The 23,270-nt window shown below is 53.0% G+C and overlaps 1 protein-coding gene and 1 long non-coding RNA gene across 2 annotated transcripts in view; one reads left to right on the top strand and one right to left on the bottom strand.

Annotated features, from left to right (window-relative positions):
• The window catches only part of DPP6 (dipeptidyl peptidase like 6), a 423,259-nt gene extending 403,770 nt beyond the window's left edge, over positions 1–19,489 (top strand). Inside the window, exons 19-26 of the mRNA XM_017860556.1 lie at positions 2,848–3,042; positions 7,534–7,666; positions 8,295–8,453; positions 11,244–11,349; positions 12,931–12,989; positions 14,527–14,599; positions 14,707–14,780; positions 17,561–19,489. Of these exons, the coding sequence (XP_017716045.1) occupies positions 2,848–3,042; positions 7,534–7,666; positions 8,295–8,453; positions 11,244–11,349; positions 12,931–12,989; positions 14,527–14,599; positions 14,707–14,780; positions 17,561–17,707 (946 nt within the window). The 3' untranslated portion in view covers positions 17,708–19,489. The remainder of the gene's footprint in view (positions 1–2,847; positions 3,043–7,533; positions 7,667–8,294; positions 8,454–11,243; positions 11,350–12,930; positions 12,990–14,526; positions 14,600–14,706; positions 14,781–17,560) is intronic.
• On the bottom strand, positions 7,687–11,029 carry LOC108521012 (uncharacterized). The gene is made up of 3 exons (XR_001883098.1): positions 10,377–11,029; positions 8,445–9,254; positions 7,687–7,797 (listed from the first exon to the last, which is right to left on the bottom strand). It is a non-coding gene; the product is annotated as an uncharacterized LOC108521012 (long non-coding RNA).
• Positions 19,490–23,270: the final 3,781 nt, after the last annotated feature.

The raw sequence follows: 23,270 nt of genomic DNA, 5'->3' as shown, positions 1-23,270 counted from the left end.
GACACAAGATGGCCGGAGCCTGGGACCTGCGCCCTGAGCCCGTGGGTCTCACTGGCTGGCATTTCTGGCCACTGCCCTGAATGCCCTTTCTTCACCAGCAAAGAATTTTTTCAGCTCTTATGTTCATTAATAAAGCCTCCAGTTTGGGTTTTGAGAACAACTTTTTGTGCTCTGTAAATGCGTTGAAGATGTTGGGTCTGATTAGGGAACTCAGTGCTAGGAGCCGGCCCAGTGCCCTGTGCATAGGTTCAAATGCTGCCTGACAGCCCTGAGTCTAGGTGATGCCCACGTGCTCACACTGCACGGGGAGGCAGTGCAGAGGGGGCCACCCGGACCATTGAGCAAACATCCCAATGCACCTCCTGGTCTGTCTTTTCAAGACCATGGAGCAGGAGAAACTCCTGCACCCCTTGTAGCCTGGGAGAGCCGGCTGGAGCAGAGGCCTGTGCTGGGCTGTGTTAGGGATGCCAGTGCAGCGACCCCCTGAGTAAACGCCAGAACCTGATGGAGCTGATTAACTCTGGTGTCTTGCCCGGCTCCCTTCCTGAGGGCTGAGTCCCTAAATAGCAAAAAGGTTCCATTATAGAAACGCCCCAGGGCACAGATTCCAATAGCTGATTCCGTTTTGCAATTAACCCACTTTCCTTAATATCTGGACTGCTTTCACACTTTCCCAGCAGCCACGCATGCACACCCACATGCAGACACATGCACCCACACACAGGCACATGCACATGCACACACACCCACATGTGCACACACGCACACACACACACACACACATGCACCTGCATACATAAGCACATACATATGCACACCCACTTGCACACATACGCCCACATACATCTGCACACACACACACACACACAGGCACACGCACATGCACACACACCCCCACATGTGCACACACGCACACACACGTACCTGCATAAGCACACACATATGCACACCCACATGCACACATACACCCACATGCACACACATACACACACATACACACATGTGTGTACACGTATCCACATGCAGCACACACATGTGCACACCCATATGCACACGTGTGTGTATACACACATGCACACACATAGACATCTATACACACCCACACTCCCACACAGCCACACCCCACCCCCACACAGACACGCACCCACACACCCCACACACGTGCACACACACCACACACGTTTCCTGCCTCCTTTCTCTTACTAAACCAGATTTCCCCCACTTTCTCCAGGATGCTAACGACTTCCGAACCAGCTTTCTTCCCCTGCCCGCTGGTTTCTTCAGTGATCTTAAAGGAAATCCCCAAAAGCTTTTCAGTTTACAAAACGATTCACTTTCCCTTCAGAGGTAAAAGTGGTTATGCCGGGTGGAGACAGCTGAGCTCTGCTGAGCTGGGACAGGACCGGCCAGGCAACCCCACCCTCTGGGCGCACACTCACTCTGACCTTGCAAGCTTTCCTTGGAGGCTGTGTCTTTTTGTTTCTCACTGTGACATCAAACGTGATAGCAAGGAGATCTGGAGTCCCTGAGCCCCTGCTTCAAATTACAAAATCCAAAAGAAAACAAACGCACCCTCAACATAGAGTAGCGCCGTGACTGACCAGGACCCTAAGCATGCAGCACTCCAGCGCGCTGCTCCTGGCCCGCTCCTCCTGCCCCCCCCCACCCTACTCCTCAGTCCTTGGCGGACAACTGGGACAGTGCCGGTGATCGGAGCCATCACCTGGCTGGATCCACTCGCAGGAGGGGCACTGCTCCCTGTTGCTGTTCCAGGGAGGCAGGCGGGACCTGAGGCTGGCTTTCTCTCCTGTGCATGCTTTTCCCAGCAAGAGGGAAAATCACTTAAAAACCTCCCCACACCCATGAGTATGCTGGTCAATGAGGAACAACCAGTCCTGCGTAGAAAATGGCCCTGTTCCCAGCCTGGGCAACATAGCAAGACCCCATCTCTACAGAGTAACACATTTTTCTTTTAATTAGCCAGGCAAGGTGGCACATGCCTGTGGTTTCAGCTATTTGGAAGGCAAAAGTGGGAGGATTTCTTGAGCCCCAGAGGTCAAGGCTGCAGTGAACCAAGATTGTGCCACTACACTCCAGCCTGGCCAACAGAGTGAGACCCTGTCTCAAACGAAAAAAAAAAAAGAAAGAGAGAAGGAAGGAAGGAGAGAAGGGAGGGAGGGAACAGCCCTGTTTGAGGAAAAGGAAAGCAGCCCTGTTTGTGGCGCTGGTCGAATCCCATGGTCCAAATGTCCCCCCACGGATGCCTTTCAGCCAGCAGTGCCGGGCTAGCAAATGAGGAGCTGGGAGGAGAGCCCAGTGGGAGCTGCCAGCCCAGGTCAGAGGCCACACTGCCCAGGGCCAATGGCTCTCGACTCCCGAGGAGAGGGAGGGAGAAAGGCAACCCATATGGCGGGTTTGCTGTTACTTCGAAATTAACAAGAGACAGACCACGTCTTCAAGCCAGGGATGTGGCTAGAGTCAGCACAGCCTTGTCACTTGTGATGGGTACTGAGGGGCACAGCCTGGGGCATCTAGAACCCAGGAAAGAGAAACCGTCTTGCAGTGTAGGGAAAGCCCCCAAAGGGAGAAGTTGGGAGGATTTTTATGTCCCTCACAGTACCAGTGTGTTTAGGGATGGCCCTGGGAGCCCTAGGCTCTTGGAGGTCTCCTCTTCCTCCTTGCCTTATGGGGTATGGTAACACCTGGCTCACCTGCCCAGGGCAGCAGAATCTGGAGTATGGAGTTGAGCGTGTGGCAGCCGGGTCACGGGTAAAATCCCTTACAGCTGCTAAACCAGCCGCCACCCACCACACAGCAGGCCTGCTGAGCCCAGGACTCTCTTTCCAGGGATGGCACCCCCGGGAGCCAGAGCGTGGCTGAGAAGTTCGAGGTGAGCTGGGAGACGGTGATGGTGAGCAGCCACGGCGCGGTGGTGGTAAAGTGTGATGGCCGCGGCAGCGGCTTCCAAGGGACCAAGCTCCTGCACGAAGTGAGGCGGCGGCTAGGCTTGCTGGAGGAGAAGGACCAGATGGAGGCCGTGCGGTGAGCACCCACCCGGGAAGCAGGAGAGGCCGGGAGGGGACGGGGCTCCTCATGGGGGCTGTGCTACAGTCATAGTGTGGGAATGCTTTTTGTCTGCAAATTGCACACATTTTGCATGCAATTTGCTCTTACCTAAAAGCTCTTGGCCATTCCAAAGCAAGTTTCAAAGGAAACTGTTAAGAATCTTCTCCTAGCGGCGTTTATAACTAGTTTTCCCACTGCGGGGTAGATTATTGAGTTGACTAAAACAAGGGTCTTCTTAGAAAGTGCCGGTTTGGTCTGCTTGGCTTTTCTGCGCTGTGGTCACTGACCTGGGTCAGTGTCCATGCATGTCTTTGCCATTTATCCCAAGGGGAGGAGAGAAGAGATCAGGAAGGAAGGACAGAAAGAGGGAAGGAATATGAATGGGGCTGGATCCGTGGAAATGGGTCACCCTCATTACTGAGAGCAGGACCTCCATGCACATCCAGGTGGGGCCAGAATGCCCTCCCCGGCTCTGAGGAAGGGCAGGCTTTTGTTCTGTCATTCCTGTGCATCCCTATCACTAACTCAGCAAGAACAACCGACATCACAGAAAACAAAAAAAGGCTTAGCATCAAGGGGCAGATGCTCCAAATGACTTATTGAATCTTATTGTTGCACTGGAACTAAAAAAACACATCAAGACACTGTGCCAGGCTGCGGCTGGCCTTCAGGCTCATTTTGTAGAAGAGTTTTCACAGTCTGATGGCACAGAGGACTGCAGCAGTTACTCTAACTTCACCCCTTAGAGATGCTGCAGGAACAACTCAACGGACTGTGGACTCAGGTTCTGGGAATGACAAGAAGGCAGGGAGAAGCGCATCTGCCAGGAACCCCCGCTGTGACCATGATCAGCACCGTCACGGGCAGGGGAGCATGAGGCTGGGCCCGGGCACAGGAGGAGGGTGGAGCACAGAGCCCAGCTCAGTACACGTTTATTGCCTGGAGGATGATAGGAAACCTGGCACCTCTGCACCTGTGATACCAGGGTGCTTGGTGGTTTGAAAATTTTTACTTAGCTGACTTTCAAAACATTTCTTCTCATTTTGAAAAAGATTGATGGCCCCTGGTATGTGCTCAGTAAATGGTCTTTCAGTGGAAAACAATGAGTGTGTGAGTGAATGGCCCCCCTCCAGGGAGCTATGAGCTAGGTCATGGCAGACAAAGCAATTGCTTCAGAAACCCATGTTGCAGGTGGGAAATACAGGGCAGGCGAGCTGTCAGGACTCAGACACTCAGGGAAGGAGTGTCTGCCAGGATGCCTTTGCCTGGAAGTCAATGACTACAACAACACATGTGTGCTTGTGCACACACACACACACACACACACCCCTCAAATAAGGAACTATATTGGCTATGAAAGACACAGGGATACCAGGCCTCAGGGTTGATGAATCCAGACACCAACAATGTCACCAAAGACCCAGGCTCTCTCCATCTCTCCGCCCAGCCAGCCATGATGGCCTCATCCTAAGCCGAGCCCCCAGCTCATGGATGGCCCTCAGTAGCACCTGGCTCCATGCTTCTTCATCTACCTCCAGCAGGTTGGGGAGGGAACACTTTTAGAAACTTCCAGAAAGGAAAGAAAGTCTCCCAGAAGCAGACAGCAAACCTCTCCTTCCATCTCCCTGGCCCTCCCCTGCCCATTCCAGAATGTGCCATGAGTGAGAGAGGTGCAGGCAGCTCCCCAGAGACCAAGTGGGTCCACCTGACACCAGTGTGGGGCCAGCTCCTGAGCAGAGGGCGTGGGGTGACAAGTGAACACTGGGGTTCAGTGTGGAAGGAGGATGGGCGGGTGACTGCTGGGTCCGCAGTCGGCAGTGCCAGCCACAGAGGACTCCCAGGACACGGAATCCAGCCCAAGCTGTGCTCTGGAGTAGAGTGGGCCTGGCTTCCTGGGTAGGGGCTCCAGGGCTCTCCTGGCTTCCCTGACCTCCTCCTTTGGGTCTTTTCCATTTGTACGTGGCTTTCCCCGCCATCTCCTGCTCTTTCCTCTCCCCACCTGCTCTACCTCCTCCCAGGGAGGTTTGGAAGCCCAAGGCCTCCCCACCATCAAGGGCAGACCCAGGGGAAGGTCGCAGCACCCTCAGGCTCCCCTTCCACACTTGGCTCTGCCTGGCATCTTCCCCGAAGAACAAAGGAATTAGAGGGCAAAGGTGTTTCACACACACATTGTGCCCTAAAAGGAAGGAATGGGCTCAAGCATCTGTTCCAAAACAAGGCAGAACCTGTTCCAGAAAAAGAGCCAACAATGCCAACTCCTAAACCACCAAAGCTCAAGAATGGGAGCACGCGGACAACGGCAAATCTTAAAACTGCTGCCAAAGCGCAGACTTTCTTAGGAAGCTGATGCCCAACGGCGCTAAGCCACAGAAAGCCTCCCTCAGCTCTCCTTAGGAACAAGCTCTGCATTTTCATTCATCAGAAGGAAATAGCCCCATTTTATCAGAAGGCTAAAATCATGAGGCTGATGCCTTAGCCTGACTCCTCCCTCTCCCACAGATCCCCCGTCTGCCGCCACCATATCCTTACCGAGGAGCCCTCAGGGCCAGCCTCCCACAAGCAGCTGAGATGAGCTATGGAAGGGAGCTCACCCCACCCCTGTGGAAGGTGGGGGGCAACTGTGTAAACCCCCGACTGGGTCCAGTGGGCTCCTGTCTCCCAGAGACAGGTTGTCTCTGGGCTCAACTTGGGATTTTCTTCACCATTTTTTCTTTTGGATCCTATGTACTCACGTGTATACACACAGACACCCTGGACCATGTGCTAAGGAACAACAGAAATGTCTCATTTTTATTTATTCATTTGTTCACATAGCTAGTGGAGGAAGCCAAAATAGTTCTCCCCAAAATATTGAGACCTGCTAAGTCAAAGACACTGAAAACACAGGGAGTCTCTGCCTCTGCCTGTGTTTACCAGACACCAGGACATCCATCCTTCCTTCCTGGGGACGGCACCTGCTCACCAGCCCAGAGAGGGCCCCAGCCGTTGTCAGGGACTCTGGGGGCAGATTGCATTGCCTTCTCACAGGTTCCCTCCTTTTAAAAGACTGGAGGCCAGGCGCGGTGGCTCACGCCTATAATCCCAGCACTTTGGGAGGCCCAGGCAGGTAGATCATCTGAGGCCAGGAGTTCAACCAAGACCAGCCTGGCCAACATGGTGAAACCCCATCTCTACTAAAAACACAAAAATTAGCCGGGCGTGGTGGTGCGCACCTGTAATCCCAGCTACGCAGGAGGCTGACGCAGGAGAATTGCTTAAACCTGGGAGGCAGAAGTTGCAGTGAACCTAGATCACACCACCGGACTCCAGCCTGGGTAACGAGCGAAACTCCGTCTTAAATAAATAAATAAATAAATAAATAAAAGACTGGAGGTGCTCTCTCCTTTGCCAGGTCACTATGCTGAGAGTTATCGCTCTTTGTTAAAACACTATGTAAGCAGGGCCCCTAAGCCACTGCCTTGAGAGAGGCACTGGAATCGAGGCCCCCGCCATGGGCAGGGCACAGCGCATACCAGGAAACCTCTTCTGGTTTTCCTCTTGTTCATCTGACTTTCATTTTCAGGACAGTGAGAGTGTCTGGACCAGTAACTCATAAGGGTTGAGAAAAGAAATTATATTTTCTCCTCTTTACTAGAAAATGTCTAAAAATATCTCTAACTCCACACGATATTATGGCTTAGCTTGAGGTAAAATCCAAACAGACAACAATTTCCACCTAACAAGCCCACAGCCTGCAGGCGTCCTGCTGCTGGTCGAGGTCCAGAAACCGGAAGGACCCCAGCCACATCGTGGGGGAAGCAGAAGACCACGGTGCGGGGCAAAGTCCCAACAAGGGTGAGGCAGGGACCCAGGCAGCACTGGCCCAGAGCACTGAGGCCCAGAGCACCAAGTGGGTGCTGCCAAGGCTGGGCCGTAGCAGGAAGCTCATGGAAGAATCCCTTTGGGCCAAACAGGTGCAAGATGGAGGCCTCCTCCCAGGAATTGGGAACAGAGGGCTGTGCAGGTGGAATGGGAGCTCACTGGCTTGACTCTGAGCCCAGAAGCATAAAACCAGAGCTCCACAGATCCCCGCCGACCCCTAAGGCTCATCCCAGAGCCCGCATGCTTGGGAGTCACAGGCTCTGGGTGAGGGCCCAGTAGCAGCAGATGGACCCCATGTAGCAGGGGCTGAGTTTCCTAGAAGGGGCTCTACGGCTGTGGATTAACAGCTCACGGTGGAGAAGCTTCTACATCTGGAAGTGCTACAGAGTTACTGCAAGGGTGCTTTGAATATTTAATGTGAACATACTGACTTGGCACTAAATAAATAAAAGCAATAAATAATTATATTGGAATGCTAAGGTTGCTTTTTATTTGAAGAGGGGTTTTCATCCTTGAAATGGATGGAAAACATGGCTCTAGACCACAGGGAGACAAAGGACCAGCAGGATGTGCACTGAACCCTCTCTCCCCTCTTCAACCTCGCAGGACGATGCTGAAGGAGCAGTACATCGACAGGACGCGCGTGGCTGTGTTCGGGAAGGTGAGTCTCAGCCACCCTGGTCTGAACACCCCTCGGTTCCAGTGTGGCCTGCACCATTACCCAGGCCTAATCCTGATTTATTGAGAACATCTGTGGTCTGCTGGTGAACAAGTAATTTTTTTTAAAGCAAGAGCCTGAGTGCTTAGTGATTCCAGCCGTAGGAGGTTTCATTTGATCAGCTCATTTTTCAAAGTTTCTTTTTACATTATCTGGAAGGAAAGAGAAGAGAAGCCAGGTCCCCGCAGGAGAGCTCTAATATGTTCCTAATGACTTTTCTCCCATCTGCCTGCTGTAGCTCTTGGCATGGTAGCCCAGGAAAGAAGGGAAGCAGGGATCTATTTCTGGATATCTTGATATGCAGTAACAACATTAATTACCATGTCTACTTAGGCGGAAGGACAGGTGTGGGGAGGGTCGCGCAGTGAACTCTCAAACCAGAGCCGCTCCCAACTGGTGGCCCTTGTCAGAAGGCTGTAGCCTGGGACAGCTCAGCTGTAGCTGAGGCCCACGGTTTGGAGTTAGGTCCCTGCATGGCCACCTACTATGGCTCTGCTACCTGGCCCCTCATTCTCCTTAGCCTAGACCTGGGGCCTCTTGATCTCAAGAAGGCCAGCACACAGATGGGGCAGCATAGACCCATCTTCCCTCGGAGAGTGACCCTCAGCACAGGCCCTGCCGAGGAGGCCTTGCCGTGATGCCCCCGCAGGTGAAGGCTTGGACAAGTAATCAGCACAGTGCCTCTTACGTCATCGCCTCCAAAACCTCAGAACCCAGCATGCACTGGAGACCCAGCCCTGCCCTGTGGGCTGCTCCCAGAAGCAGGGGATGCAGGAGCCCCCCAACACCTCCTCCTTACCTGCTGGAGGTAAGGCAGCCAAGAGGTGGGCTGGTGGCTTCGCTCCTTGCTCAGAGCCCGGGCACAGAGCCCTAGAGGTGCATTCCAGGCGCCTAGAGGTCCACTCACTGCCCGTGAGGCCCGAAGCCACTGGCTCATTGGTGGGTGTAACCTGGGTGTCAGTAGCCATCACCTCTCCCCACCCCCATGGAAGTGACTTCCCAGCAGACTGGCAGCTGAAAGGCAGGGAGCCTGGGCTGTGGTCAGTCTTTTCCAGTCCTAACTCTGCCCCAAATGCACATGGATGCCACTCCTGAGGGCCTGGTCTCCTTCCTGTGCCTTACATACAGCCCACCCGCTCAGGGCCTTTCATAGTTCACTTTTGGACAAAGAGGTTTTCTCAACAGGCGGTTGGTCCGGAAGCACAGGCAGCTTGTGGCAAAGGGAAAGGGGACCCCGTGCACCTGTCAGAGCACAACTGATGCACCCCCACACCCTGTACCCCCGCACTGAGTTCTGCTGAGGACATGTGTCCGAGCTCCGTGCTGGGTATCTTTGCTTTGCCATTCTGCCCAGTGGATCCGGGGCCTCTTTCCAGAGCATGAGCATTTCTGGTTTAACAAACCTTAGATAGAGGTCCATAGACCCCACAATAGTATTTCTCCTCCGAGGAATAAAGCATCAATCCTTTTAGCAGCTTGGCATGTTGCAGCCTGTCCGTTCTGTTTCATCGCATGTGCCCCAGTGATCCGGCTGCAGCCTTCGTCAGGCATCACAGGACCTGGGACACAGAGCCCAGGGAGCAGCAGCTGCCCTGCACCCAGAGGTGACCTGGGGAACAAGGGGGCACCTGTGCATTATGTTCTGCAGCTTCCCCCCAACACCAAAAATCCCCCCTGCAGAAGATTGCCCATCTCTCATTTAAACCAAAGCAGGCCATGTGGCCCTGCAGGAAAATGAGTTTTAAAGAAAATGAAGAATGACAAGTAAGGACGTGTGGCGTTCATTGACAATGAATATTGTTTGTCAGAAAATGAAAATCCTCTTTCATTGTCATTAGACAAGGTGCCCCTGCCCTATTAAAGGAACACACCGGAAAAATCATGCAGGCCGTAAATGGTTGATCCTGGGGGAGTTTGGCATCACTTGCGCTTCATGGTCTCAGTCAAGTACACTCCATGCTCCCACCAACACACATGCTCACAGACTCACATACACATGCATGCTCACCCATACACATGCTCATACACATGCTTACACATGCTCACCCATACACATGCTCACAGACTCACCTACACATGCATGCTCACCCATACACATGCTCACCCATACACATGCTCACACACGTTCACACACATGTTCACATATACACACGCTCACCCATACATGTGCTCACCCATACATATGCACACACACACATACTCACACACACTCACACAATTACATACACTTGCTCGCACATACACACATGCTCACACACACGATTACATACACATGTTCACGCATACACGCTCAAACATGATTACATACACATGCTTACACATACACATGCTCACATGCTCATACACTCACACAATTACATACACCTGCTCACACATACACACGATGACATACACATGCTCACACATACACATGTTCACACATGCTCATACACACACACATGCTCACATACACATGCTCACATACGCACACACATGCTCACACACAGGGACACATGATCACACATAGGCTTGCACAGGTTTACACATATGCTCCTACACATGCTCACATACATGCTCTCACATACATGTACATGCACACACAATATTACACACATGCTTACACATGTGCTTATACACATACACCTATGCACATGTTCACACGTTTATACACACACATCACACATACATACACACATCTATATACTCACACATTCACACACATTCTGCCACATGCTCTGTCTCTCACACATACCTGACACAGTTCCTTGCTGTACCCTGGTTCCCTCGGGGTCTTCCCTTTGGGGGCTGCAGCTCGTCTGAGCATCCAGCCTTGAAGGCATCGAGCAGGCGAGGACGTAGCACTTTTCTCTAGGGAGGTCTGCATTGCAGTATGGCTTCCTCATCCCCACCGAGGGCAGGGCAGGGCAGGGCAGGGCAGGAGTCTAGGACTTACCTGAATACAGAATGCCTGGGAGCGTCCGTCTCATGTCGGCCCTGTGCTGAGTATGTGCAGACCAGGACTTGCGCCCTAAGCTACTTCTTGGCCCCTCCCTCAGAATCGTGTGCAATGGCTTGGCCTCGCCCATAGACAAGGAAGGCAGCAAGAAATGCCGTAGAGAGACGCTGAGCAGGAAGGACAGCACCTTGCGCCTGTGCAGTCCGCACTTACTCTTCCAATTCGCCGTCGCATTTCATCCTCACGTCCCTTGACACCAAGGCCCAGAAGCGGAGAAGGCGCACATCACATAATGTGCACATCACATAGTGCTGAGTTGGAAGGGAGTTGGCTTTTCATCTCGTTACTGCCGCGTAAACAACTTTCCAAGGGACACATTTTGTAAAACGAGAGAACCTGCATGGAACTGGCTGCTCTGGGGCTGTCTCCCTGCCCGAGGCTGCTTCATGCTGAGTTACCGCCAGGACTCCGAACTGTCTTCTTNGCCCCACCCCCGCCCCAACCCCTCCCTGCGTGGCCCCACAGCCTTCCCTTCTGCACCACCGTCCCTCTAACCAGTCGCCTCCAGTCCACAGTGGCCACCTTGGGCTGACGGAAGAACCCGGGGAAGGAGCGGGAAAGGTCTTAGATGATATGTTTTGAACGAAAGTGGTCAACCCCCAGATGCCTACAAATCACATCGCAATGAAGACGACCACGAGTGGGAAACAGCTAGTGCTCCGCTGGCAGCAGTGGGGCGAGGAAGCCGGGGTGCGCAGGAGCGGAGCAGGTGCCGCAGGCTCTGCCAGGCCGCCCTCCTTCTCTGCTCCCAGAATCCGGATAGGGCCCTGCCCTGAGTTCTAGGCCTGGGCATGGGTATTTGGTGGGCAGGTGGTACTGGATAAGGAAGGGATGGTTGAGAGGGAATTGCCACCGGAGAGCGATTCAGCAGAGGTCCACGTGGCTCAGCTCTGCCTTCCTATCTCCCTGGCCATGCAAAGGGCACCTGGCCAGCACCTGTCCTCAGAGAGTATGGCTTTCCATGGGCACAAGGCAGAGACGGGGTCAGGGTGACCTGCTGTGGGGACCAGATGGAGATGAGCCCAGCCAGGTGTGGGAACCAGACCTCTGTCCAGGCACAGAAGGGCTTTGCTGTGTTTGGGGGCTCCAGGCCCCTGCATTCTCTTCCTTATGATCACCTAACCCTTTTTCTCTGAATGGGAGCGGCACTGTGACCTGAACCCGTTTCTTAGAATATACAAAGAGGTCTTTTCTGTGACTCCGTGAACTTGCATTCAGGTCACGGCTCCGTGGCAGCCAGGCTGTTCGCTCCAGCTGTCCCCACCCTAAGCAGCGCTGGCAAGTGAGGTGGAAATGGAGGGGGGTTCCTGCTGCTGGTCCACCGCAGCCCTGCCGGAGCCTGACATTCCCTGCCAGTTAGAGGAACGAGTCCAGCCCCCATTGCCACACCTAGCCCCAGCCCTGCTATGCTGGCCGAGCCCTGTAGACACCGCCCAGCAAGGCAGGGACCACGGTGGGCCCAGCAGCCTCCTGGCTGGTGCAGCCAAGTCTCCTGACACCTTCACAACGGGCTCGCTCCAGTGCAAATTTCAACTCATAATTATACAGGAACTCTCCTGGTCTAAAATGTGAATCATGTAAGAGGACTTTCCTCGGGAATGCGGGTGGCACCTTCAAGTTGAGTGAGACTTTCTTAATTCTTTCACCATGCTGTTTCAGATTTGTCTGATTCAAATGCACATAAAAGCTGGCATCGTGGCTTGATGGCTCACCGTGCCCAAAACCAGCCAGTCCAGTCCTCTTTATTGTCTCCCGGGCGCCCTCAGGCTTACCCTGCAGGCTGGAGACACTGTGCAGAACCCTTTCCACCCTCGGCCTGGGAGAAGCCCCTCACACTCCTCCTGTCACCCAGCTGTGACCGCAGGGCCTCATGCAGAGCCAAGAGCAGGGATGTGCCTGGACTTTTTAAAAAATAAGTAAATCTTGATGGAAACGTGCTCTCTTACCACCCATGCCCTTCCTAAGTGTTGAAGGAGGAGGTTATCCTATTTATTTAGGAATCAGATTAACTGGGTTTTGCTTAATTCAGGTTCTGTGGTACTGATGAAAATTGTAACACCGGCACTTACACATGTTAAGATTCCCATTGTGCTGTCTGAGGCCCCTTGTAAAGACCCAAATGATTTAGGTGGTGTTTTCAAACAACCAACAATCTGCCATGCAAGTGACAAGTGGGGATGAGCCTGAACCCCCTCCCCGCACCTGGCCCAGGGCCCTCCCTAGAGCTTGGGGGCTGTGCTCACAGGGCCTGGAAACCAGAGGTAACCTCCCTCCCTTTGCTTCCTTGCAGCCTCTGCATTTTCCGAGAGGTACTTGGGCCTCCACGGACTTGACAACAGAGCGTACGAGGTATGTTTGGGCACAACTAAAGAATGTGATGAGACCAGTCAGCCTCTGCCACAGTCTTCAACCCCGCCCTGGCTGTATGGCCCACTGTGCCTTCCCCAGCCCCACCAGCACCAAAGTCCACTCAGAAACCTCCAAAGGATCCTTCCACCAGACCGTGGCTTGAGGTTCACATGGCCTCTCTGGGTTCCGCCTGATTTCCCATTATAGGACTTGAGGGATGAGGAAGAATGTAAGAGGATATTTGATGGGGGAGTCAGTTCCAGCGTCCACAGATACCTGCCATGCACAGGACTCCTGGCTCTTGCTACAGCCAGAGCTGTGCTCCTGGGGGAGCGTGAGCTTTTTTTTTTCTTTGCTTTTTGAGATGGAGTTTTGCTCCATTGCACAGGCTGGAGTGCAGTGGCACCATCTCGGCTCACTGCAACCTCTGCCTCCCAGGTTCAGCAATTCTCCTGTCTCAGCCTCCCGAGTAGCTTGGATTATAGGCGCATGCTGCCACGCCCAGCTAATTTTTGTATTTTTAGTAGAGACGGGGGTTTCCCCATGTTGGTCAGGCTGATCTCAATCTCCTGACTGGTCAGGCTGATCTCAATCTCCTGACCTCAGGTGATCCACCCACCTCGGCCTCCCAAAGTGCTGGGACTACAGGTATGAGCCACCACGCCTGGCCTGAAAGTGAGCTCTTGACTGAGGAGCAGAAAGCCTCTCTGATGCGACCTCCTGAGTCAGACGTGTTGATTTGGTGCAGCTGTCAGACACCGCGTTTCTCCAGCTGTGTGCAGGGAGGCCAGAGCTCCCGGCCGAGGCAGCACTGCATTTTCAGAGTGGAAACTTGGACAAAGGAACTGAGTCCATCCAGGCAGTCAGCTCCCTGTGGCTCCAGGTGAAATGATGGCCCTCTGAGGCTACCTGGAGTTGGAGGAAACTCTTCCTTTTTCCCTTCTTCTCTTCCACCCCTCCTCTTCCAAAAAGGGAGTTAATGTGGGAGAAAGCTGGGTGTATTTGTCCATTTTCATGCTGCTAAGACATACCCGACATTGGGCAGTTTACAGAGGAAATAGGTTTAGTGGAGAACTTACAGTTCCATGTGGCTGGGGAAGCCTCGCAATCATGGCTGAAGGCAAGGAGGAGCAGGGCTCATCTTACATGGATGGCAGCAGGCAAAGAGAAGGCGTGTGCAGGGCAACTCTGCCTTACAAAGTCATCAGCTCTCATGAGATTTATTCACTATCATAAGAACAGCACAGGAAAGACCCGCCCCCATGATTCATTCATCTCCCACTGGGTCCCTCCCACAACACGTGGGAATTATGGGAGCTACAAGATGAGATTTGGGTGGGGACACAGAGCCAAACCATATCACTGGGCTTCTGAGATCTGCCCTGCATTTCTTTGCATATATAAGGCATCCCGGTTCTCCAGGAACTTAGTATTTCCAATACACTTCACCTACCTTCTCAGTCAGGTTTCCAAGCAGAACACCTGGCTTCCCGCAGTGCAGCCCCCTAACTTTGTCCCCTTGCCCCTGCATGTGCAGATGACCAAGGTAGCCCATCGAGTCTCCGCACTGGAAGAACAGCAGTTCCTGATCATTCATCCCACTGCTGATGGTAAGGACCGAAAATGTTAATTCACTGTGTATCTGGTAAGAACCTCCTCCTTGATGGCACCATGGCTTTTAACAAACGTCTTCCTCTCTTTCTTTTTTTTTGAACAGAAAAAATTCATTTCCAGCATACAGCAGAACTCATTACACAACTAATTAGGGGAAAGGCTAATTACAGCTTACAGGTACAGTACCCATGTTACTCTGTTTTGAACCTGGAGCAAGACATTCCTTTCATGGAGAAAGACCTGACGGGTGTTCAGGGCATTCCACTGCAGCAGACACACCTGTGCTGTGGCGGTCGGTGATGAGCAGGGTCCCAGCAGGTTGGAAAATCAGCACATGCTCAACGTTTTCTTGTAATTAATGATAGCTCCGCTCTGTACTTCAGCCAGGTTTAAATCCCTTTAGGACAACCGCCACCCTGTACTCCCACCCCAGCCCCGCTCCCCTCCTCTGGGCCGTAAGAAGAACAAAGCCAGCACCCGCCCCACCCAGCAGTGTGGCTGGGGCTATCCCAGTGTGGGGAATGGAACTGTTGTCCTGGGTTGGTGAGAGAGGTGCTGGCGGGCCCTGAGCCTTGCCCCACTGCTTCCCTCTGACCAACACCACACATTACTACACACTGGCAGGATGTCCTGGGGCTATCTGTAGCTGGGAAGGAGTGAAAGAGGGGTGCCCTTCCCAGAACTAAGCCCACTTTCCCAGAACCAACCCATGGCCCATCCACAACAGCATCAAGTGCTGACCCAGCTGCCCCAAACCTGGGCTCTTCCCAGTGATGCACAGGGCTGTCTCTGGAAACTTCTGCCATTTCCTTCCTGCCCTCTGCTCCTTTGGTGAAGCAGGTATGACCCAATGGTCTCTTCCGGTCTGAGATGAACGGGATTGCTCCTTGGAGACAAATGACAGGCACCCCGCCTCCCTCAGAGAGCTCTTGCCCTGGGCTGACCACTGCCTTGGCCTCCAGCATCCCTGCCTGTGGGAGGGAGGGACCACATGTGGGCTTGATTAGGCAGGGAGAGCTCCAACCAGAAGGGAGTTGGACCCCAGTGTGGATGAAGAGGGCAGAAGCACCCTCGAGTTTCCTTGTGAAAGACATTCAGGATTCAGACTTCTTCACAGGGAGTGTGGCAGTTGCATGGCAGTGTTAAGCACACTGACCATGGAAGCGCCAAAGGTCCATCTGTATGTGCTCGTGTAGGCAACTCCCCAAGATATGAGGTGAGCTGAACCCCCCAGGTACACAGCAGCCTGCATCTCTGCAGGCTCCATGGGTATCAGGGAGTGGGACCCACCTGGGGACAGGCGTGTGGGCACGGCAAAGGCCTTCACAGGCACCCCATGCATCTGGAGCCAGGCCCAGCCCCAGGTAAGAGCACAGGAGCTGGGGGCCTGAGGCAGGAGGAGAAAGCTTCCTGCCCCATACCTCTTGAACTACTTGATATTTTAATGATATATCATAGCCTAGTGACAGCATTAATAAATACTTCAAAATAAAGGTGAATTTTACCCTACAAAAAAATACAAGGAAGGCAGAAAGAGGTAGTCTAGTGTCACAGAAAAATGTGGGTTTTGGGTCGGATGCAGTGGCTCACACCTGTAACCCCAGCACTTTGGGAGGCTGAGGTATGGGGATTGCTTTAGCTCAGGAGTTTGAGACCAGCCTGGGTGACACAGCAAGACCCCATCTCTACCAAAGTTTTTAGAAAATAGCCAGACCTAGCGGTGTGTACCTGTGGTCCCAGCTACACAGGAGGCTGAAGTGGGAGAATCACTTGAGCCCAGGAGGTTGAGGCTGCAGTGAGCTATGATCACACCATGGCATTCCAGCCTGGGCGACAGAGTGAGACTCTGTCTGAAAAATAAAAGAAAAAAATAAGATGCAGGCTTTGAATTCCCGCGTGTGTCCAGATGGTTCACAGTGCTCCTAGGAGATGGTGGTGTCACTGCACTGGCAGTAGAAATATTAGCCACCATCCTGTTGGCATCTGGGACTGAACAAGCCTCCATTCCAGGCCTCGCTCTAAGCACATCATGGCTGTAAGATCGTTTAATTCTCACAAAGTGTTATGAGCTGGAGTCTACTGAGATTATCCTCCCCACCCGACACACCTGGAATCCCGGGCTCAGGCAAGTTACCCGTCCACAGTCACAGAGGAAGTGAGCGGCCAGGATGCAAAATCCGTGGGGCAGGCCTGTGGGCACCCAGGGCAGCACGCAGCCCTTCCGCGGCAGTTTCCCACATTCAGAGTGTAACTGAGAGAGCAAAGGAGCATAATGGTGCGATCTCGGCTCAGGGCAACCTCCGCCTCCTGAGTTCAAGTGATTCTCCTGCCTCAGCCTCCCGAGTAGCTGAGACTACAGGTGTGCCCCACCACGTCCAGCTAATTTTTATATTTTTAGTAGAGACGGGGTTTCATCATGTTGGCCAGGTTGGTCTTGAACTCCTGACCTCAAGTGATCCTCCTGCCTCGGCCTCCCAAAGCACTGGGATTACAGGCATGAAATTCTTTCCATTTCTTTTCAGAGCCTGACACCCTGAAAACCTGGGCTACAGCTCTGTAGTCCCCAAGCTTGTATCCATGTTGCAAATTCAAGCAAGCAGATCCAGAGTCTAGAGTGTTGAAGGAAGAACTTCCCAAATTTTTCACCCAGTTTCCACTGAGCATTTGCTGTGCCTGGCGAGGGATAGGCACCTGGGGTAGCGGCGGTGTTTGAAGGCTGGTTGGCTTCATGAATGGGTGCTGCATTTCCACGCTAGGGGAGGGCCCCCTCTGACTGGGACAGCCAGGCAAAACTCCCAGCTTCCATCAGGAGTGACATGGTTAGGAAACTCACTTCACCAACTAAAATCCAGCCCTGGACGGGGCCCAGGTTTCACTGGGCTCCATACCTTCCGTGCGTTCCCGTCCCATGGGGAGGGTGTTCCGGGGAGAGTAATTTCTCCGTGCTTTCCTTGCAGATTTACCCGGACGAAAGCCATTACTTTCACAGCGCCAGCCTCAAACAGCATCTGTACCGGTCCATCATCAACTTCTTTGTGGAATGCTTCAGGATCCAGGACAAACTGCCCACAGTCACAGCGAAAGAGGACGAGGAGGACGACTAACCTCAGGTCGCTCTAAGCACAAACGTGGCTCTTTCTACCACCAGATGCAACTGAGGGATTTCCCTGCCCTCCCTCTTCCCTGGGAGGGGCGGGGCGGGGCGGGGCCGGCTGTTCCATAGCATGTGTGTCTCGGATGCCAAAGGCAGTTTTGCTTGGGAAACAAGCTCCTTCCCCGGGGTCATCGCTCACGGCCTCCATGGCACCAGGGGCAACTCTGTCCCCGCAGCAGCGCCTCCTGCTGGCGCCCGAGAGACCGGCACGCCGTGGCCCCTCCCCAAGGAACCGAGCAAAGGATGGTGGCGCCAAAGCCCACACCAGCCCGCAGAACACCGGCCCCTAGATTCCGGCCACCCGGCGGAAGCATGAGACCCGCCCACTAGCCTCTGTGTTCCCGTTCGCAGCATCACACCCTGTCTCATGTCACAGTGCCACGGACACAGCAGTTACAGCACAATTGTTTAGCAGTGCGCGTTCATAGATGGGCTTGCTACGTCCTGTAATGAGGACATTCACCAGGGTGAGGGGCTAAAAGAAAACCCTTTTCTGTACAAAGTCTTACTGTAGCTACGCTAATGGTTAGCCTGATAGAATTAACTCGTATTTTTCTATGGTTTTAACCTGATGCTCCAGTGTCTCCGTCACGGGGTTGTTTTGCTGTTTTTGGTTTGGCTTTGTTTCGCTCTCCTTTCTCCAGTCCACGTGTAGACTTTGCCCTTGTTTGGATGAAGAAGCAGATCAGAAGTAATGGCTCCCTCCTCAAGGCTGTCTTCAGACGTCTTGGAGACGCTCCTAAACACTGAGGGGGAGGACAGCCAATAGTACCCATTAAAAGAAATACGTACATAAAACCTCTCTCCCACTGACCTATGCTAGGGCTTGGCTGTAGATGTGCACTGTCTATTTACATCAGTCCTTACAACCATCCTTGTCCTCCTTGGTACGGTATCAAGCTTTTTCCCATGACATTTGGTTAAAAAAAAAAAAAGACAAAGCGTCAACTGCACCCCCAGGTCTACTGTGTGTGCTCGGGCCACGGGAGTCCTGAGGGTTCTGTGGACCTGCGCACTTCCCTCTCCCATCGTGGGGGAAGGCTCCGTGACCTTCCTGCCACGAGCAGGAGGTTGATGAAGTGCTATGTTAGCCTTGTAAGATACACTCCCACCAAATGTGCGGCCGGTGTTCCCAGTGTATATTTCATTCTGTTGTATATAAAGGAAGCAACGTGTGTCAGGCCTCTGTGCAGTCAACCCAACCTCCTCCCGCCAGTGCTGACCCCGTGTTGAGCCTGCATGCTGACACTCTGGCTGATCTGGACTCTAGAAGTGCTAGTTTGAAATATATCCATTACTGTCATTTCCTTTTGAGCTTGTGGACAAGCTGAATGTCAGGACTGACTTCTCCAGCTCCCAGCCCTGCGGGGGTGTCCTTGGCATCCTGTCAGCAGAGGAGATGCGTCCCTGTTGCATTTTGGCATTTGGGGTTTTGGGTTTATCCACACGAGCTCTGAACGTCCGTTATAGTTAGGGTGATTGGAAGGTCTCTGTCACCGCGTGTTTTAAAGGTGAGTCACCACCATTTGTGAAAGGACCAATGTGCTGAAAAACAGGACCAATCCGAATGCTACGTGACTGTGCGTTTGCTATTTCAATGGGCCTGAACGACTACAAAGCCAGCTCGGTCTGGAAGGGGAAGCCAGCTCTGGCCATGACACCTGGTCGGAGGGACGTGGGGATGTGGCATGGTAGCGTCTGTTCATCCATGGAATAAAACATTATTTTACCACTCGGATTGCTCCTTTCTTGCTCATCCTCCACCATCTTACCTTAGAAAGTATGCAAGGCTTCAGGAGACTTTCAGAGTACCCACGGGGCCCCTCCAAGATGGATGCGTGGCCTCAAGAGCCTGGCGTGTGCCAAATGAAGGTTGCATCCGTGGTAGCAGCAGTCTGGGTAATAGAGAAGGATGCAACTAGTCAAATATATCAAAGCCCCAAATCAATCCAAGAAAATGAAACTGAATTTTTGTCTTAGAAGTCTTAAGGTGGAGACGCAGAGCTATTCCCTAACCCCGAGAGTGAAACTGATTCTCCGTGGAAGCCATAGCATTGCCCACTAGAAAACTTTAATTTTTTTTTTTCTTTTTTTTTTTTTGAGACGGAGTCTCGCTTTGTCACCCAGGCTGGAGTGCTGTGGCCGGATCTCAGCTCACTGCAAGCTCCGTCTCCCGGGTTTACGCCATTCTCCTGCCTCAGCCTCCCGAGTAGCTGGGACTACAGGCGCCGCCACCTCGCCCGGCTAGTTTTTTGTAGTTTTTAGTAGGGACGAGGTTTCACCATGTTAGCCAGGATGGTCTCGATCTCCTGACCTCGTGATCCGCCCGTCTCGGCCTCCCAAAGTGCTGGGATTACAGGCTTGAGTCACTGTGCCTGGCCAATTTTTTTTTTTTTTTTTTTGGGGGATGGGGTTTCACCATGTTGCCCAGGTTGGTCTCGAACTCCTGGCTTCAAGTGTTCCTCCTGCCTTGGCCTCCCAAAGTGCTGGGATTATAGGCATGAGCCACCATGCCTGGCCTAGAAAACTTTAGAAAAATGTCTCCATCTGTTGGAAATTTATCTACTCATTTGCTGTTATCAATGTCTGATGTAAACATAGCCCAGCCTGAAAGCCAAGGGATTGAGTTAATTAATTAATTAATTAATTAATACTTCCCGATCATGGAGCAGCTGCTGCCTCAGAGACAGGGGATCAGTCCTGACAGCCCCGCTGAATTAGCTGATTCTTGTCACCCTGTGGGTCAAGAATTATGGAAAGAATGGGGTGGGTGAGAAGGAGTTAAAAAGGAGAAAGAAAGAATCAAATGCAAAAGGAGATTTTTAAAAACCAGACACAGCAGAGGCCATCTAAGTCTAACATACTCATTTCCCCCAAAAGGTATCTCTGTGAACCACCCTGGCCCTCTCCCAGGTCTCACCCCGGAAGGAGGCCAGCGCCCCCATCCCAGCTTTCCATCCCTGCGTCCCTTCCCCCGGACCGGGGCTTGATTTGTGGATAGGAGTTGATGGTTTGCTCCAGGTGCATTTTCCCACTTTGGAAAACACTGAGTGTGGAATGACGAGCTAGGCCTGGCCCTGAGAACAAGCGTTGGCTGCAACCAGCAGGGACCACTCTGGTTCCCACTTGGAGAAGCTTTGGTCTTTCCCCAGCTCTAGAATGGCTTTGGGGAGACACTGGTGTGGCCTCATCAGGCCCCTGTAGCTGTGGTTGCTGTGCCTGTCTGGCTCAAACCCCTCACTGCAGCCTTCTCTGTGTGTTCAAACTGTACACGTGTGGCATAGTAGAGCGCTATTTTTGTTTCTGTTTTAATTTCGTTTTTTCTTCTTTTTTTTTTTTTTTTTTTTTGAGAAGGTATCTCTCTCTGTCACCAGACTAGATTGCAGTGGCGTAATTTCAGCTCACTACAACCTCTGTCTCCCTGGTTCAAGTGATTCTCCTGCCTCAGCCTCCCGAGTAGCTGGGACTATAGGCAAGCGCCACCACGCCCAGCTAATTTTTTGCATTTTTAGTAGAGACGGAGTTTCACCATGTTGGCCAGGATGGTCTCGATCTCCTGACCTCATGATCCACCCACCTCGGTCTCCCGAAGTGCTGGGATTACAGGCGTGAGCCACCACGCCTGGCCTAAATTAGTTTTAATACTGAACTTCCAACCAGGCAGCTATGGAATTCCCAAAGCACCATCAGGCTTCTCAGCACCCAGCTCCAGGTCCACAGCCCAACTCCTGGGCTGCCTGGGGCATCTCTGAGGCCACGGGCCACCAGCTTCACAAAGACGTGCACTTGGGGGGACCTCCATCCCCACTGGCCTGAAAACATGCTCCTTTCCCTCCTGCCTGACCCGACCATCCCAGAAGCAGTGATTTAAGGGGTTGATTGATTTCAGGAAGCCCATATTAAAATCCCCCCATCACAGAAGAGCCCAGAAGGACATTTTCAGAAGCTCCCTTGGCACTCCCTCCTAGCACACAGCTGTGTGTTCATAGGAACAGACAGGCGTCTGGTGAGAGCCTGGATGTGCCCATGGACAAGGGCTAGGCCATAAATCAGGGCAGGGCCCTGACCTGCACCTGCAGACGCTGCCCCAGGGCCAGGCATGGCCTCTGCAGCCGTTGGTCCCAGAGGTCAGGACTTGAGTGGTAAATACCAGCTTCTCTTATTCTCAGCCCTGCTTCTAACTGAGGACCAACTGGGAAAAGCCAAATACCCACAACCAATCTCCTTTGACGCCCTGCTTCTGAGCGCCTCCAGCTGCTCATGCCAGCAGCCTCCAGCCAGAGCATCCCTGGAGCCTCCTTTTCTCCACCGTGAAGCTCGCCCACCCTCCTGTCCAAACGCAGGTAAAAGCAGTGAGCCCCTTGCTGGAGAAAGCTCTGGATAAGCAGCCTCTGCTCACACTCATTTTGGTGCAGTCTTAGCCTTAGCCGCCATAGTGAAGTTCCATAGACTGGGGGCTGAAACAGCAGGACTTGATTTCTCACAGTGCTACAGTCCAGAAGTCTAAGATCATGGGGCCAGCACACTCTGTTCCTGGTGAGGGTTCTCTCCCCGGTTTACCGTCGGCTGCCTTCTCCCTCTGTCTGCACGTGGCAGAGCGAGAAGGAGCAAGAGGAAACAAGAGAAGAGATTTCCCTGACGTTTCTTCTTACAAGGGCACGAATCCCATCATGGGGCACCCACACTTATAACCTCTTCTAACCCTAATCACTTCCCAGATGCTCCATCTCTAGCCATCACACCGGGGGTCAGGGCTTCAACAGTGAATTTGGGGAAACACATAGCATTCAGTCTGTCACAGGTGGTTTTTGTTTTTCACACTGGCATTCCAGGGAGAAAATAGGTGTTCTTTCATTCCAGAGAAGCGTTGCTGAGGGGCCTGTGGGGACTCTGAGGCCAGGAAAGGAGGGAGGCAGAGGAGGCAGACAGAGCCTCGGGAGACTGACCTCCCTGCTGGGGCTCCCCAGGAGTCGAGACGGGCAGATGGGCAGCCTTCCAGGGCTGCTTCTGAAGGCCTGGCTTCCCCTCTGCAAACCACAGGCTCGAAAATGGTCATTCTCCATCTGAACTCAGCCAGTGACACTACACAGGGAATCTGAAGCCCAGAGAAGGCAAGGAAGTTGCCCCAAACCATGCAGGAAGCGTTCACAGTCCCGCATCCCTTCCCCCCTTTTTCCTTGCTGTGTTTTCTTTAATGATAAACTCACAAGTCCTGGCCTCAGGGCCGTAGCAGTAGCCAGCCGCCTTTCTCCGCAGAGTTGGGCCGGTGGGGGCGTCTAGCATGGTCCCTTGGGGTGCTCGTCCTTACCTGTGTGGGTGCCCCAAGCACAGTCTCCAGCCACACGGAGCCCGGTTCGGTGGACGTGGGCGTCCAGATCCAGGCTCTGAGAAAACCACAGAGCTATGGGCCCTTCCAATTCCCGCCCAGCCAGGGATCCTTTCTAGCAATCCTCTTACTGATTGGCTTACCAGCATCCGACGCACAGCCATAAGGTAGCTCTGTGCTGATTCCC

Source organism: Rhinopithecus bieti, unplaced genomic scaffold (assembly GCF_001698545.2).
Source record: "Rhinopithecus bieti isolate Rb0 unplaced genomic scaffold, ASM169854v2 scaffold_50877, whole genome shotgun sequence".
NCBI classification, from domain to species: domain Eukaryota; kingdom Metazoa; phylum Chordata; class Mammalia; order Primates; family Cercopithecidae; genus Rhinopithecus; species Rhinopithecus bieti.
Note: the sequence above shows the minus strand (reverse complement) of the source record. Positions and strands in the feature narration are given on the sequence as shown.